Source organism: Leopardus geoffroyi, chromosome C1, assembly GCF_018350155.1.
Source record: "Leopardus geoffroyi isolate Oge1 chromosome C1, O.geoffroyi_Oge1_pat1.0, whole genome shotgun sequence".
In the NCBI taxonomy this organism is placed as follows: domain Eukaryota; kingdom Metazoa; phylum Chordata; class Mammalia; order Carnivora; family Felidae; genus Leopardus; species Leopardus geoffroyi.
The window spans coordinates 72,877,548-72,892,679 of NC_059328.1; the positions used below are offsets into that span (position 1 = coordinate 72,877,548).

Consider the following 15,132-nt stretch of genomic DNA (forward strand, 5'->3'; position numbering starts at 1 on the left):
AGACTGCTTCTGGGGGTCATAGAAAGCAGCAGAGCTTTAGTGGTTTGTGGAAAATGGGGGGCAAAGGGGTGGAGACTGAAGGGTGGCAAATAGACAGCATGTTTCCTCATCAAGCAATTTCTTGAATTCTGAAGCCTGTGTGGGGTAACTGGCTAAAATCTTAACCTGAAAACCTGTGAACAGAGTAGAATTACCTGCAGTCATCAGTGCTTAAGAGGAAAAGACCCTCACAGTCTCAGTTCAAATTCCAAAACAGATATGCCACTGGAGAAGGGATGACCAGAGGTCATTACCTGATTGAATTAAAGTAACCAGCCCATCCTCACTTAATCTGCTTAAAGAAAAAAGGTAGACCCTCTCTGGCAAAAAAATTAGTCATCTTTAATGTCTACAGCTCTTTAATAGAAAGAAATTTGGAATAAAACATATTTTATATAGAAGAAAAATCAAAGGAGAGAAAAAGGGTAAAACAAGTAGCCCTAAGAGGGAAGTATATAGCAACACAGGCCTACCTTAAGAGGCAAGAAAAATCTCAAATAAACAACCTAACCTTACAACTAAAGAAACTATAAAAAAAACAACAAATGAAGACTAAAGCCAACACAAGGAAGGATATAGTAAAGATTAGAGCAGAAATAAATGATAAAGAAACTAAAAATAAATCCAAACAATAGACCAGATCAATGAACCAGAAGCTGGCTCTTTAAAAAAAAAAAATAATAAAGTTGATAAACCTCTACCTAAACTCATAAAGACAGAAAGAAAGAAAGAAAGAAAGAAAGAAAGAAAGAAAGAAAGAAAAAAGAAAGAAAAAAACTCAAATAAAATCCAAAATAAAAGAGAACAGAGAACTGAAACCATAGAAACACAAACAACCAAAACCAAAGAGATAAAATTATAAGAGAATATGATGAAAAACTATATGTGAACAAATTAGACAACCTGGAAGAAATGGATAAATTCCTAGAAACATATAAACTACCAAAAGTGAAACAGGAAGAAATAGAAAACTCGAACAGACCAATAACCACCAAAGGAATTGAATTAATAATCAAAAAACTCCCAACAGACAAAAGTCCAGGGCCAGATGGCTTCACAGGTGAATCCTACCAAACATTTAAAGAGTTAATACCTATTCTTCTTTTATTTATTTATTTATTTATTTATTTATTTATTATTTATTTATTTATTTATTTTTTATTGAGAGAGAGAGAGAGAGCATGCGAGCATGTTGGGGGGCAGGGAGGCAGAGACAGAGAGAGAGAGGGAGAGAGAGAATCCCAAGCAGGCTCCACACTGTCAGTACAGAGCCTGATGTGGGGCTTGATCTCACTAACCATGAGATCATGACATAAGCCAAAGTCGAGGGTCGGATGCTTAACCAACTGAGCCCCCCAGGTGTCCCACCCCATACCAAACTATTCCAAAAACTAGAAGAGGAAGGAGAACTTTCAAACTCATTCTGTGAGGCCAGCATTACCCTGATATGAAAACCAGATAAAAACTCCACTAAAAAAGAGAACTATAGACCAATATCCCTGATAAACATAGATGCAAAAATTCTCAATAAAATACTACCTAACCAAATGCAACAATATATTTTAAAAAATCATTCACCGCAATCAAGTGGGATTTATTCCTGTATTGCAAATGTGGTTCAATATTCACAAATCAATCAATGTGATATATCACATTGATAAAACAAAGAATAAGAACCATATGATTATCTCAATTGATAATCATTTTCTGTTATGCAGAAAAAGCACTTGACAAAGTGCTTTTATCATAATAAAAACCCTTAACAAAGTAGGTTTAGAAGGAACTACCTCAACATAATAAAGGTCACTTTGAAAAACCCACAGCTAATATCATACTCAATGGGGAAAAACTGAGACCTGTTCTTTTATGGTCAGAAACAAGACAGGGATGTCCACTCTCACCACTATTTTTTTGTTTTGTTTCGTTTTCTGTTTTTACTTTTATTTGCATGTATTTTATGCAGAATTTACTCCCGGGCCATCAGTTTTTGTTTCTTCAGTTTCTTCTGGGATATCTTTTTCTTCTGTGCAACCTCCTCTTCTGGTTTAGGAACAATCTGCTCTTTTTCAGTAAAGATCATCTCAATGTGGCAGGGAGAACTCATGTATGGGTTAATCTGACCTTGAGCCCTGTAGGTTCTACGCTGCATTTTTGGGGCTTTGTTCACCTGGATGTGCTCAATGACCGGAGAATCTACATCTAAACCCTTAAGTTCAGCATTACTCTCTGCATTTTTAAACATGTGCAGTAAATATTCAGCACTTCTTTTTGGGCCATGGACCCAGTGTCCGGCCCCACTGTTTGGCACACCTACCAACTCCACCATTGTAGCATCAGAATGGCATACATTGCTTCTGCGAAATGACATTTTCAGATACTTGGTGGCTTTTTGGATATGCATACCCTTGATGGCCTGGGCAGTTTCCCATGTGTTCTTAAAGTGAACACAAAGATTTGAACCTCTTGATTTGCATGATTTTGTCGGGTTTTCCGGGTCAAGTGAATAGTGAACCATTTTCAGAGATCACCTCAGGCTGCTTAAGGAAAGAGTTCTCACTACTATTTTTTAACATAGTACTGGCAGTCCTAGCTGCAGCATATCAGAAAACAAAAAGAAATAAAAGGCATCCAAAATGGCAAGGAGGGGCTCCTGGGTGGCGCAGTCGGTTAAGCGTCCGACTTCAGCCAGGTCATGATCTCGCGGTCCGTGAGTTCGAGCCCCGCATCGGGCTCTGGGCTGATGGCTCAGAGCCTGGAGCCTGTTTCCGATTCTGTGTCTCCCTCTCTCTCTGCCCCTCCCCCGTTCATGCTCTCTCTCTGTCCCAAAAATAAATAAACGTTGAAAAAAAAAACAAAATGGCAAGGAAAAAATGAGACTTTCACTGTTTTCAGATGACATCATACTCTATACAGAAAATCTGGAAGACTCCATCAAAAAATTGTTTGAACTGATGTATGAATTCAGTAAGTCACAGGATATAAAATCAATGTACAGAAATCTGTTTGCATTTCTACACACCAATAATGAAGCAGCAGAAAGAGAAATTAAGGACTCAATCCCATTTACAATTGTATCAAAAACAATAATATACCTAGGAATAAAACTAACCAGAGGTGAAAGATCTGTATTCTGAAAACTATGATACACTGATGAAAAAAATTAAAAATGACATGAAGAAATGGAGAGACATTCCATGGTCATGGAATGGAAGAACAAACATTGTTAATGTCAAAACTACCCAAAGCAACATACACATTTTGTTAATTTTTTGTTTTAATTTATTTATTTTGGACAGAGAGAGAAAGAGTATGAGTCAGGGAGGGGAAGACAGAGAGGGAGACACAGAATCTGAAGCAGGCTCCAGGCTCTCAGCTGTCAGCACAGAGCCCAATGCAGGGCTCAAACTCACAAACTGTGAGATCATGACCTGAGCCAAAGTCAGACGCCCAACCGACTGAGCCATCCAGGCACCCCAAGTCAGATGCCTAACCGACTAAGCCATCCAGGCACCCCAAGCAACATACACATTTAATGCAACCCCTATCAAAATACCAACAGTTTTTTTCACATAGCTATAGCAAACAATCCTCAACTTTGTATGACACCACAAGACACTGAATAGCCGAAGCAATCTTGAAAAAGAAAAGCAAAGCTGAAAGCATCACAATTCCAGACTTCAAGTTATATCACAAAGAAATCTGTAGTGATCAAAACAGTATGGTACTGGCACAAAAATAGATCTATAGGTCAATGGAACAGAATAGAAAACCCAGAAAGGAGCCCATAAGTACATGGTCAATTAATCTTCAACAAAGCAGGAAAAAATGTCCAATTGGAAAAAGATAGTCTCTTCAACAAATAGTACTGGGAAAATTGGACAGCTACATGAAAAAGAATGAAACTGGACCACTTTCTTACAGTATACACAAAAATAAACTCAAAATGGATTAAGGACATAAATCTGAGACCTGAAGCCATGAAACTCCTAGAAGTCAGCACAGGCAATAATTTCTCTGACATCAGCTATAACAACATCTCTCTAGATATGTCTTTTGAATCAAGACAAACAAAAGCAAAAATAAACTATTGGGACTACACCAAAATTAAAAGCTTCTGCACAGCAAAGGAAACAATCAATAAAACTAAAAGATAACCTACTAAATGGGAGAAGATACTTGCAAATGACCTGCCCAATAAAGGCTAAGCCCCCAAAATATATAAGTAAGTTCTACAACTCAACACCAAGAAAACACAAATAATCCAATTAAGAAAGTGCAGAAGACATCAACAGACATTTCTTCAATGAAGAAATATAGATGACCAACAGACACATGAAAGGATGCTCAACGTCACTGATCATCAGGGAAATACAAATCAAAACTACAATGAGATATCACCTCACACCTGTCAGAATGGCTAAAATCAACAACACAAGAAACCACAGGTGTTGGCGAAAATGTAGAGAAAGGGGAACCCTCTTGCATCATTGGTGGGAATGCAAACTGGTGCAGCCACTCTGGAAAACAGTATGGAGGTTTCTCAAAAAATTAAAAATAGAATTACTATATGATACAGTAATTCCACTACTGGATTTACCCAAAGAAGAGGAAAACACTAATTCAAAGGGAAACATGCACCCCTATGTTTATAGTAGCATTATTTACAATGGCCAAAATATGGAAGCAGCCCAAGTGTCCATCAGTTGATGAATGGATAAAGAAGATGTGATGTACACATAAAATGGAATATTATTCAGCCATAAAAAAAGAATGCAATCTTGTCATTTGCAATGACATGGATAGAACTAGAGAGTATAGTTCTAAATGAAGTCAGAGGAAGAATTATATTATACCATATAATTTCACTCATAAATCAAATTTAAGAAACAAAACAAATGAGCAAAGGGGAAAAAAAACAGAGAGGGAGGCAAACCAGGAAATAGACTCTTAACTATAGAGAACAAATTGAAGGAAGTGGGTGGGGGAATGGTGAAATAGGTGATGGGGATTAAGGAATGCATTTGTTGAGATGAACACTGGGTGTTGTATGGAAGTGTTCAATAACTATTATTATACAACTGAAACTGGTATTACACTGTATGTTAACTAACTAGAATCTAAATAAAACCTTGAAAAAAGGAGAGAGAAAATGTCATAGAAATATTAGGGAAAAAATGGATCGAATAGAAAAAGAAAAAAGACCATTAAACCTAATTATGTTAAAAATTAAATATAAATAGGCTAAAATATATAAATGAGGATTGTCAAACTGAAAAGGCTGCAAGCAAACAAACAATATATTTTGTGGTTTACAAAATAAAATATAAAGCTATAGAAAGGTTGGGAATAATAGGATGGAAAAAGATATACAGTTGACCCTTGAAAAACATGCAGGTTAGGGGCACTGACCCCCTGCACAGTCCAAAATTCATGTATAATTTTTGACTCCCCCAAATCTTAACTATAGCCTACTGTTGACTGAAAGCCTTACCAATAATGTAAATAGTCAACACATATTTTGTATGTCATATGTATTATGTATAATATAATGTATTTGTACAATAAAATAGACAAAATATTAAGAAAATCATAGGGAAGAGAAAATACATTTACAGTACTTTATTTATTGAAAAAAAAATACCTGTGGACCCATGCAGTTCAAGCTTATGTTGTTCAAGGGTCAACTGTCTATGCAAACACTAACCAATGAAAGCTGGCATACCTATACTAATATCAGACAACATACTTTAAGGCAAGAAGCATTATTAGAGATAAAGACATTTAATAATGATAAAAGGAGTCAACTCATAGGAAAACATCCCAATTCTAAATCAGTATGCAACAAACATAGGTCTAAATAGATACAGGAAACACTGACAATTAAAATGAGGAATAGAAAAATATACAATAATGATGGGAGATTTTTATATACCTTTACTCTTCACAAATTTAATATTATTCAGGGAGATAGAGAAAATTGCCTGCCTGCCTTAGGACACTGCCCCCATAACTAAAACTGACAAGAATGTTTTTAAGGAAAAAAAAAAAAAATAACAGACCAAGCTCTCACATGAACAGAGAGGTAAAAATCATGAACAAAATATTAGCAAATTAGTTTAATCCAGCAATATACAAAAAAGATAATATAGGAAGAACAAATGGGTTTTTTTTCAGAAGTGCAAAGATGGTTTAATATTTGAAATCAATTAATCTAATTAACACTATTAACCAAAAAGAGGAAATCATAGTTATTTTGAAAAATATATTAAAATAGCAATTCATAAAATCTAATATTCATTCACATTATTAAAACCTTTAGCAAACTACGAATAGAAAGGCATTTCTTAATCTGATAATCTATCTACAATAACCCACAGATAACAGCATACTTAATGAATTATTGAAAGCTATTCCCTAAGATTTCAAAGAAGAAAATAGTATCTGCTGTCATTATCTCTATTTAAAATTGTATAGGAAGTCCTATCCAGTGTACTAAGGAAGAAAGATAAGAGAAAGGCATATGATTAGAAAGGAGAAATATGAGTCTTTATTTGTAAATGATACGATTGTATACAAAAAAAATCCAAAAGAACATATAAACTATTAGAATTAAATTTCATCAATATAACTGAATATAAGGTAAGCATATAAAAATGAACTCTGTTGCTATGTCACAACATATATATAAAAATAAAATTTAAAAAATAATACTATGGATAGGAAGATCAAAAAATCAAATACCTAGGCCTAAAAAAATATGGGCAAGGCATTTAATTGAAACTGTAAAACATTACTGAGAGGTTTTTCTAAAAATTCGAAGTAAGGGAAAGGATATACAATATTCTCAAATAGTAAAGATGGGGGCGCTGGGTGACTCACTTGGTTATGGATCCGATTCTTGATTTCAGCTCAGGTCAGGATCTCATGTTTCAGGAGATCAATGCCCCACCTTGGGGTCCATGCTGAGCATGGAGCCTGCTTGGGATTATCTCTCTCCCTCACTCTCTGCCCCTCCCCCGCCTCTCTCTCCCTCTCTCTCTCTCTCAAAATAAACAAACACTACAAAAACTCAGAATGAAGAAAGTAAAAAACAACTAAGAAGTCAAAAATATTTTATATGTCTATCTCCAACAAAGATTTGTATCCAGAATTCATTGTATACTAACTACAACCTAACTTGACTTTTTTTAAAAAGAATGGGTGACATCTACTCATTTTTTTTAAGTTTATTATTTATTTTGAGAGAGAGAGAGAGAGAGAGAGAGAGAGAGAGCATGCATGTGTGAGTGTGGGAGGGCCAGAGAGAGAGGGAGAGAAGGAAACCCTGGTTTCACACTGTTAGCACAGAGCCCATGCAAGGCTCAATGCCACAAACCATGAGATCACGACCTGAGCCAAAATCAAGAGTTGGATGCTTAACTGACTGAGCCACCCAGATGCCTCGTAACTTGACTTTTAACACGATAAAAAAATTTTAAATCGGGCCACCTGGCTGGCTCAGTTGGAAAAGCATGTGACTCTTAATCTCAGAGATGTGAGTTCAAGCCCCACTTGGATGTAGAGATTATTTAAACTAAAAAAAAATTAATGCAAATGAGTATCAAATAAATAGACATGTAGGAAAATAAACAGCTTCAGGTATTACTTGAACTGACATCAACTAAATATTAGAAACAAAAGTATAGCACTTCTAAAATTATGAATATTAATATTTACAATTTCAAAACTCCTTGTAATTTTCAGAGCATGTTCACATTCCCACTTTACAGTTTTAACTAAAATTGAAAGATGGCTTGACAACATTGCTGTTCATTTGAATGTCGAATGACAAGATTTAAGTGTTCTTACTAGGTGCCAGGCATTGGCTAAGCAATAGAGTGGCACAACAGAAATAGTTCCCGCCAGCATCTAATTATTACCTTAGAATAAATGCCTAAGTTGCAAATTACTGTAGCAAATGGCATAAACAATTGTGTTTCAAGAACTGGGAAATTTTTCATGGCATTTGATACTATAATTCATATCTAGGCATTTATCCTAAAGTAAGAATTAGATGCATGATGAAATTCACTGCAGAAGAGTTTGTAACAAAGAAAACATGCAAACAACATAACTATCCAACAGTGGCGCAATAATTAATATATTATGGTAACTCCAGAGATAAATAGAGCAGTAAGTCCCATGAGTACCATGTACCATTTTACCCCATCTTTTCAAAACTAGGAATAACCTCTTTAAAATTACTGTAGGGAAAGATGAGATTTGTTTTCATTTACATTTCTTTATGAGTAAATCTGAACATCCTGTAAACATATTTGTTGGCCATTGGTATTTCTTATGACTTGTCTGTTTTTATCCTTTGGCCATTTTATCTGATGGACATTTACATTTTATTAATTTGTAAGACCCGTTTATATGTTGAGCAGGAAAAAGAAAAGTATAGAAATCTTTGTGTCTACTATAATCTCAAGGGTTAGGCTTGGTGTTTTAATAGGAGTCAACTCATTTAAAATTAAAATTCTTACCTCTTATTTTAACTTTATGAACACTATCAGAAAGGCTAAAATAGAATTCTCAATAAGCCAAGTTCAAAATACTAAAACTCAAGTTAGGCTCTTGCATGGAAATGAAAAATGTATGAAGTTTTAAAGAATTAACTGTGCTCATCTGTAGAAATAAAACAAAATATTTTAAATATAAAAAAGTTTTAGATAGTATTCAGGTGACATTCAAGAAGTTTTAGTTACCATTAATTACACAAGTGAAATTATCATTCTAATATGCCTTACCATATTAGATTCAGATGCCCTTTCTATTCTGTTCTTTTAAAAAAAATGGATTTTTTTTAAGTGATAAAGCTTAAAGTGACTTTAAGCTTGCAAAAAGTGGTCACAGTTTGTAATTAAAATATTTATTTAAAATAACATATGACAGGGGCGCCTGGGTGGCGCAGTAGGTTAAGCGTCCAACTTCAGCCAGGTCACGATCTCGCGGTCCGGGAGTTCGAGCCCCGCGTCGGGCTCTGGGCTGATGGCTCAGAGCCTGGAGCCTGTTTCCGATTCTGTGTCTCCCTCTCTCTCTGCCCCTCCCCCGTTCATGCTCTGTCTCTGTCCCAAAAATAAATAAAACGTTGAAAAAAAAATTAAAAAAATAAATAAATAAATAAAATAAAATAAAATAAAATAACATATGACAGCAAGAAGCACCTGGGTGGCTCAGTCAGTTAAGCGTCTCACTCTTGGTTTCAGCTCAGGTCATATCCCAGGGTCATGGGATTAACCCCGCTCCAGGCTCCACGTTAAACTTGGGAGTCTGTGTAAGACTCTCTCTCTCCCTCTGCCCCTCTCCCTGGCTTGCACACGCTGTCTCTCTAAAATGAAAATAAAACAAAATAAAGTATGACAGCTAATCACAGTTTTAATTTTTCTGGTTTAAAGCTTAGTGTGTTGTCAATATTAACTCTATCTAATAACAACAAACGATATGGAGCGCTTATAACAGTCCTTCTTCCCTCTAACCCCACCCCAAGCCATGCCAAAGAAAGAAGCAAGATACTTAATTTTTTAATATGCCTGAACTTTCCAATTTTAAGAAAATCTTAAATTTTAAGGAAAATATTTTTTCTTTATTTTTAATATTTTCTTCTCTTGTGGAAGTGTTATTGAAAAGCACCACAACAGTTGTAATGTTAAATAAATCAAAAACAGTAAGTTATACCTAGCACTTAAGCAACTATCCAAATTCAGTAGTATCAGAAGAAAAGAAGACAACATATGGGATTTTTATTAATTTTTATAAAAAAAAACATTCCTCTTCAAACTACCTGAAGCAACCTATTCCACCTCCCTGACTTACTCCCAACTCCCTCCCATTCGCCACTGTAGCCTATGGGACACACATGTGATTATAAACAAGGTCTGCATCCTGAGTCTCTTCAGACTCCACCTGCACATGAAAGGAAACCTGCCGCCTCACCCAGGAAACTGCTTCCCCTGCAGACTGCAAGAGAGAATGCTATTCATTCTTCTGGACTCTGTAATTTCCATACCTTTCCATACCCCTCCTCCTACCTTGAAGTTCAGAAGTAATGGCAGTATCACCATCCCTCCACCTACCTATCCATCCAACAAATATGTACTTAGTGTACAAATATGTACTTAGATTTAACAACCTTTAAAATCCAGTGAGACAAATGCAAAATGACCAAACAAATAAAAAATTGCCAATTATGAAAGAAAAGAGTAAGAAGCTATATGAGAAAATGAAGGGGATCTAGTCAGGCCAAAGTAGGAGAAAGAGTATTTCAAAAGAAAAAAAAAGGAGTGAAGTTGGTCTTCAGGGAAACCAAGTGCAACTGGACATAGAGGGTGAGGAGGAGAGTGCTGGAGAGGGTGAGGAAGTGGGTAGAACCTTGAGGCCATGGACATGAGGGCCAGAACATGCAAGACCTTAAGGGTCACGTTGAGGACTTTGGATTTTATTCTAAATGCAACCAAAACCACCAGGAGAGTCTTAAAACATCCACTCCTTATCACAGTGACCTACTCATCTGCCCACATTTAACCGGGATGCTTGCTCTTCAGCTCCACCCCAATCCCTTCCGCGTTCTAGATGGCTTCAACGTCTATGCCTTCTCAGTTACACAGCATCCTGTGCTCCGGTGACCTCCACTCCACCTCAAGCAAACTTCTCCCTTTTTCCTTGTCCCAAACTATTCCACCTATGAAAATCCAATTCCAGTATTTCATTCTCAGACCAGTCCTACTCTTCAACCTCCTACCAGTCCTACTCTTCCACTCCCTAGCATGCCTGTCCTCCAACCTTCAAAATTTTTTATTTGATTAGCCAAAAATTGAAAGTAGTTCAATCTCATTGGAATAGAGAAAACGTATTACTATTTCCTCCATCCCTACCAAGGCATGTAGGCTTCTCTACACCTTCCTCCATGCTCATACCAACATATGTGAACGCATTCACAAATAGAGATGCTTGATTATGGAAAGTGAATCATACCAAATACATAATTCTGTCACTCTTAAGGTTAAACATTTTATAAAAATAAAAACTATGAACAAATCTCAAGCCAGCAGATACAGATCGAATTCATTCTTCAAGTTGCCTTACATTACTCTAGGTGCACACACCGCCGGTGGTTCCCCTCCAAAGGGAACTTTCGCTTGTTGTCTGGTACAACTTGCTAACCCCTGAAACCTTGAAGTGGGCTCTTCTGTGGAGCAAAGTGCTTCCAATGTTGGTAGTTGAGGAGAACTGATGCTCGTGACTGAAAACATCTGGGAGAAGAATGGTTTTTCACAGCCCTTCAGCAGAGGGTAGCAGGTCTCAGACCATAAGAACTGAAGTCACCCACCTTTCACCACCTGGTTTGCCACTGCCCAAGAAATGTGCATGGTGGCCTGCTGGCAGGTATTGAGGGAACCACCACCATGAGTAGGCAAGGAAAATTAAAACTTACTTATGGGGTTTGGAAAGAAAGATGGCCAGCAGGACAGAAACTTGAGATTCCTTCTGTAGTAGAACCAATGGAAGAAACAGATGAGAATTTTAATGAAAATATAATGGAATTACAGCACAAAAAAACAAAAAAAAAACAAAACCCAGTACTTTCAGGAACTAAAAAACATGATTTATTAATTAGAAATTCAATATCCAACAGAAAGAGAATGACTGCCCTTGAGAACCACATTAGTGGTCAGAAAAGTCAGGTGGAAATACCTCACAAGAAACCCTGTGACAGACCCCGAGGGAAAATGCAAGTCGTGCAGAGATCAGATCCAGGAGACAAAACAAGGAGGAGGAAAGGAACATGTGGAGAGGTAATAATTACATAAATAATGGAAAACAACTTTTAGCATTCAAGAAAGTCTTGAGTCCCTGAATATCAAGGATAAAGAGGAAACCCTGCCAGGCTGTCAGCACTGTGGGACAAGGACTTTGTGGGATGGTGGAAAGCTGGAAGTAGAGGTGCTGCTTAGGGACACCAGGGCACTGACTCCAGGCCTCCCTAATGCTGGGTTTGGTTTACGCACCACTAGAGCCCAACGTCTATACTTAATGCATCACATGGAAACATTAAGCACAAAGACTGCTAATGTTCTTCTAGGGTCTGGCAAGCTTCCTGTTGTCTTTTGTCACTAGCATCTTAGGACCAGCCTCAGAGACTCCACAGTAGTCATTTCCTTCCACAGTCTATCTGAAACATTGCAAATGCTATTTTTTTTTTTTTTTTTTTTTTTACTTATTTTTGAGAGAGCGAGAGAGAGAGCGTGCAAGAGCATTAGCAGGGAGGGACAGAAGGGGGAGAAAGAAGATCCCAAGCAGCCTCCGCATTGTCAGCACAGAGCCTGATGCAGGGCTCAAATTCACAAACTCTGAGATCATGACCTGAGCTGAAATCAAGAGTTGGACGTTTACTTGACTGAGCCACCCAGGCGTCCCTGTAGGTACTAATTTTTAAATGTTATATGCCCAAACTACTTTGGTAAAAATTAGAAGTATAATAAAAAGAAAATATTCATAGATAAGGTAAATGCATGATTGTTAAAAGAAACTCTTACTTTTATTTATGACATGTATATGAAGGTGGTATGGTCATAGTTAAGAGCAGAGACTCTGGATGCCTACCACTTACTACCTCTGTGATCTTGGGCAAGAAACCTTTTTGTGTTTTGGTTTCCTGAAAAATAAATGGAGTCAATATCACCTACGTGTTAAATGAAAAGATTCAATGAGCTAGTACATGCTCGGCACCGGGAGCTTTGTCTGGCACATAGCAAACACTCGGTGAATAATAGCCGTGCTGCTGTCTGCCACCATTGCTTGCGACAGGAAAACAGCACCGTAGAACCTTAACTTCAGAATCAGAAGAGTTGAGCTCAGCTGCCAACTTTAAAAGTTAGAGTTTTATACCACAGCCACGGTAGTTAATCCTTCTATGCTTATATTTTTTTCAAATGTAAAACAGGAATATGAATACTTTTCTCTTTCAACATCCATCTGTCTATCCACAAACATCACCTGAGCATTTACTATACACCAGCTATTGTCTAGTGGCTGGAATAAAAATCTGAATAAGAGCTCACAGTCTAGTGAGCTCGTAGTCTAGTGAACAATACTCAGGAACCTTAGTTTCCTTTCATGTGAGCATTTCTTAAAGCTCCCTTTGCTTTAGGAGGTGAAGAAAGGACCACAAAGGGTAAGTATGCTTTTTAGCAAAAGTACTATGATTAAAAAAAAAAAAAAAAAAAAAGGCAACTTTAATGTTGTTAGCAATTGTTGGGCAAAAAATGTGGCCAGGTCCTGAAATTACCGTGTTGTGGTATTTTAAGAAAAATACTATCGAGCAGTCGGGTCATTGGCAAGTAACTCCTGTAGACCATATGGCAGTCTTAGGACTGAGGGAGACCAGAGAAAAGCAGAATCACATTTCTAATCAGAGAAGAGGATAAAACATCTCGAGGAGACTCCTCTGTCAAGAGGCTGGACCATGTAGTAGACAATTTGCCTCTCTGAATGATCTTTTGAGACATGAGTGTCCTCTGAATAAACAGCTCTGAAGCCATTGTCTGAGAGGAGCTACTATTACTGGATTCCTTGTTGACTACATTGGTCCCCTTTGAGAGCGTCCTGCCTTGGCATATAGAGTGGGGGATTAAAGTGGGAACAAGCTCTTGGTATCTCTTCTATGTCATCACAATAATAAAGACCTTATCCTAAAGCTTCCTGGCATTAAGAGTGCTTATTTTGATCATCCCAAGGGAGCTGTCTATAGGAAGGGGTGGGACAAGTTGTTCCCCTGTAATCTTTTAGTAAACTCAGGGGGCTTTAGAATGTTTACACTGATAACACCAGACAATCACTAATAAAAAATTAAACACAAAAGAGACTGAATTCACAGGAGAGCCCAAATGCCCATTCTTTATAAAGAAACAGTGCGGGACAACATGTTTTCATCTGTCACCATCAGTTGGCATTTAATAGCTATAATTTAAAATTCTATATTAAAAGCCTCACAGAAATTAGAATCACATCATACTTGAAACAGTATTAAGTACATTGAGACATTTGGAATCCTTAGAAAGTATGTAATTATACCATTTTTAAAAATTAATATCCAGAATATTTTCCTTGATTATATATATATAGCGCCACAATGTAAAACAAATTATATGGGTTATTCAAAATCATGTATTTGGCTCATAATCGGCCTAGCTTTATTACAAATTCACTTAAATGGTGGCTATTTTCAAGATTCTGGTTTCTTTTGTGTACGTGAAAAACATTCTAAAAACCAGTATCATTTAACTAAGTATTAAATTAAACTAGAGCTAAGTGGAAATTATCTGGCAAAAAGGAATACTGACATCTATATCTTAAAGTTGCAATTGGATAATAAATTATATTTTAAAAATGTACATAAAAACTCTACTACTCCCACCCATAAATTAAAGTTTATTTATTACCCAATCATGTTTTAGACTTAAAGTAAAATCCTATCGCTTATAGAAAATAAATCCAACAATTTATCCAAACATTGTTACATAAGAAGTTTTAAGAAACTGTAAATAATTCTTAATACTCTCATTTTGATTCTCCGACTTTTCAAGACTATGTTGTATTTCTTTCAAACATACTTCCTGGTGTTGTGCTTTCTAAATAAAAGAAGAAACAAACATAATCAATTATGGCATTCATATCAAAGGATCAATTAATAATGACATTCATATCAAAGGAGAGTCACAATATAAAATTTATATATACAGTAATTAAATACACAATTTTAATTTTGAAGAGAGAATTCTAACATCTGCTATGTTCATTATTTACTTATCTTAGAGCTCACTTTTCTTTAAAATTCAGCATGACTAAAGTACATATATGGTTGATCTTTACTGTGATACTATTTTATTGAAACTATCATAATTTTCACTACCTTTAACATGACCTATTTTAATACTAGTTTTTGCCATTTTCTCTGCCTAAAAATTTCTATTTTATACCATAAGACTTCTGCTGCCTTAAAAATTCCAGTTTTGGGGCGCCTGGGTGGCGCAGTCGGTTAAGCGTCCGACTTCA

General features: G+C 36.4%; 1 protein-coding gene and 1 pseudogene across 17 annotated transcripts in view; both read right to left on the reverse strand.

Moving 5' to 3' along the window:
- Positions 1-15,132, reverse strand: part of ODF2L (outer dense fiber of sperm tails 2 like) — a 169,725-nt gene that overhangs the window by 118,253 nt on the left and 36,340 nt on the right. For 11 of the 17 annotated variants that reach the window (XM_045478137.1, XM_045478133.1, XM_045478130.1 and 8 more), the window contains one exon: positions 13,948-14,708. The exons of the other annotated variants lie outside the window; for them this stretch is intronic. In XM_045478137.1, coding sequence (XP_045334093.1) covers positions 14,580-14,708 — 129 coding nt within the window. In that variant the 3' untranslated portion in view covers positions 13,948-14,579. Of the gene's footprint in view, positions 1-13,947; positions 14,709-15,132 lie in introns of those variants that run through there. 17 annotated transcript variants of the gene reach the window in all.
- Positions 1,964-2,663, reverse strand: LOC123598172 (annotated as a pseudogene).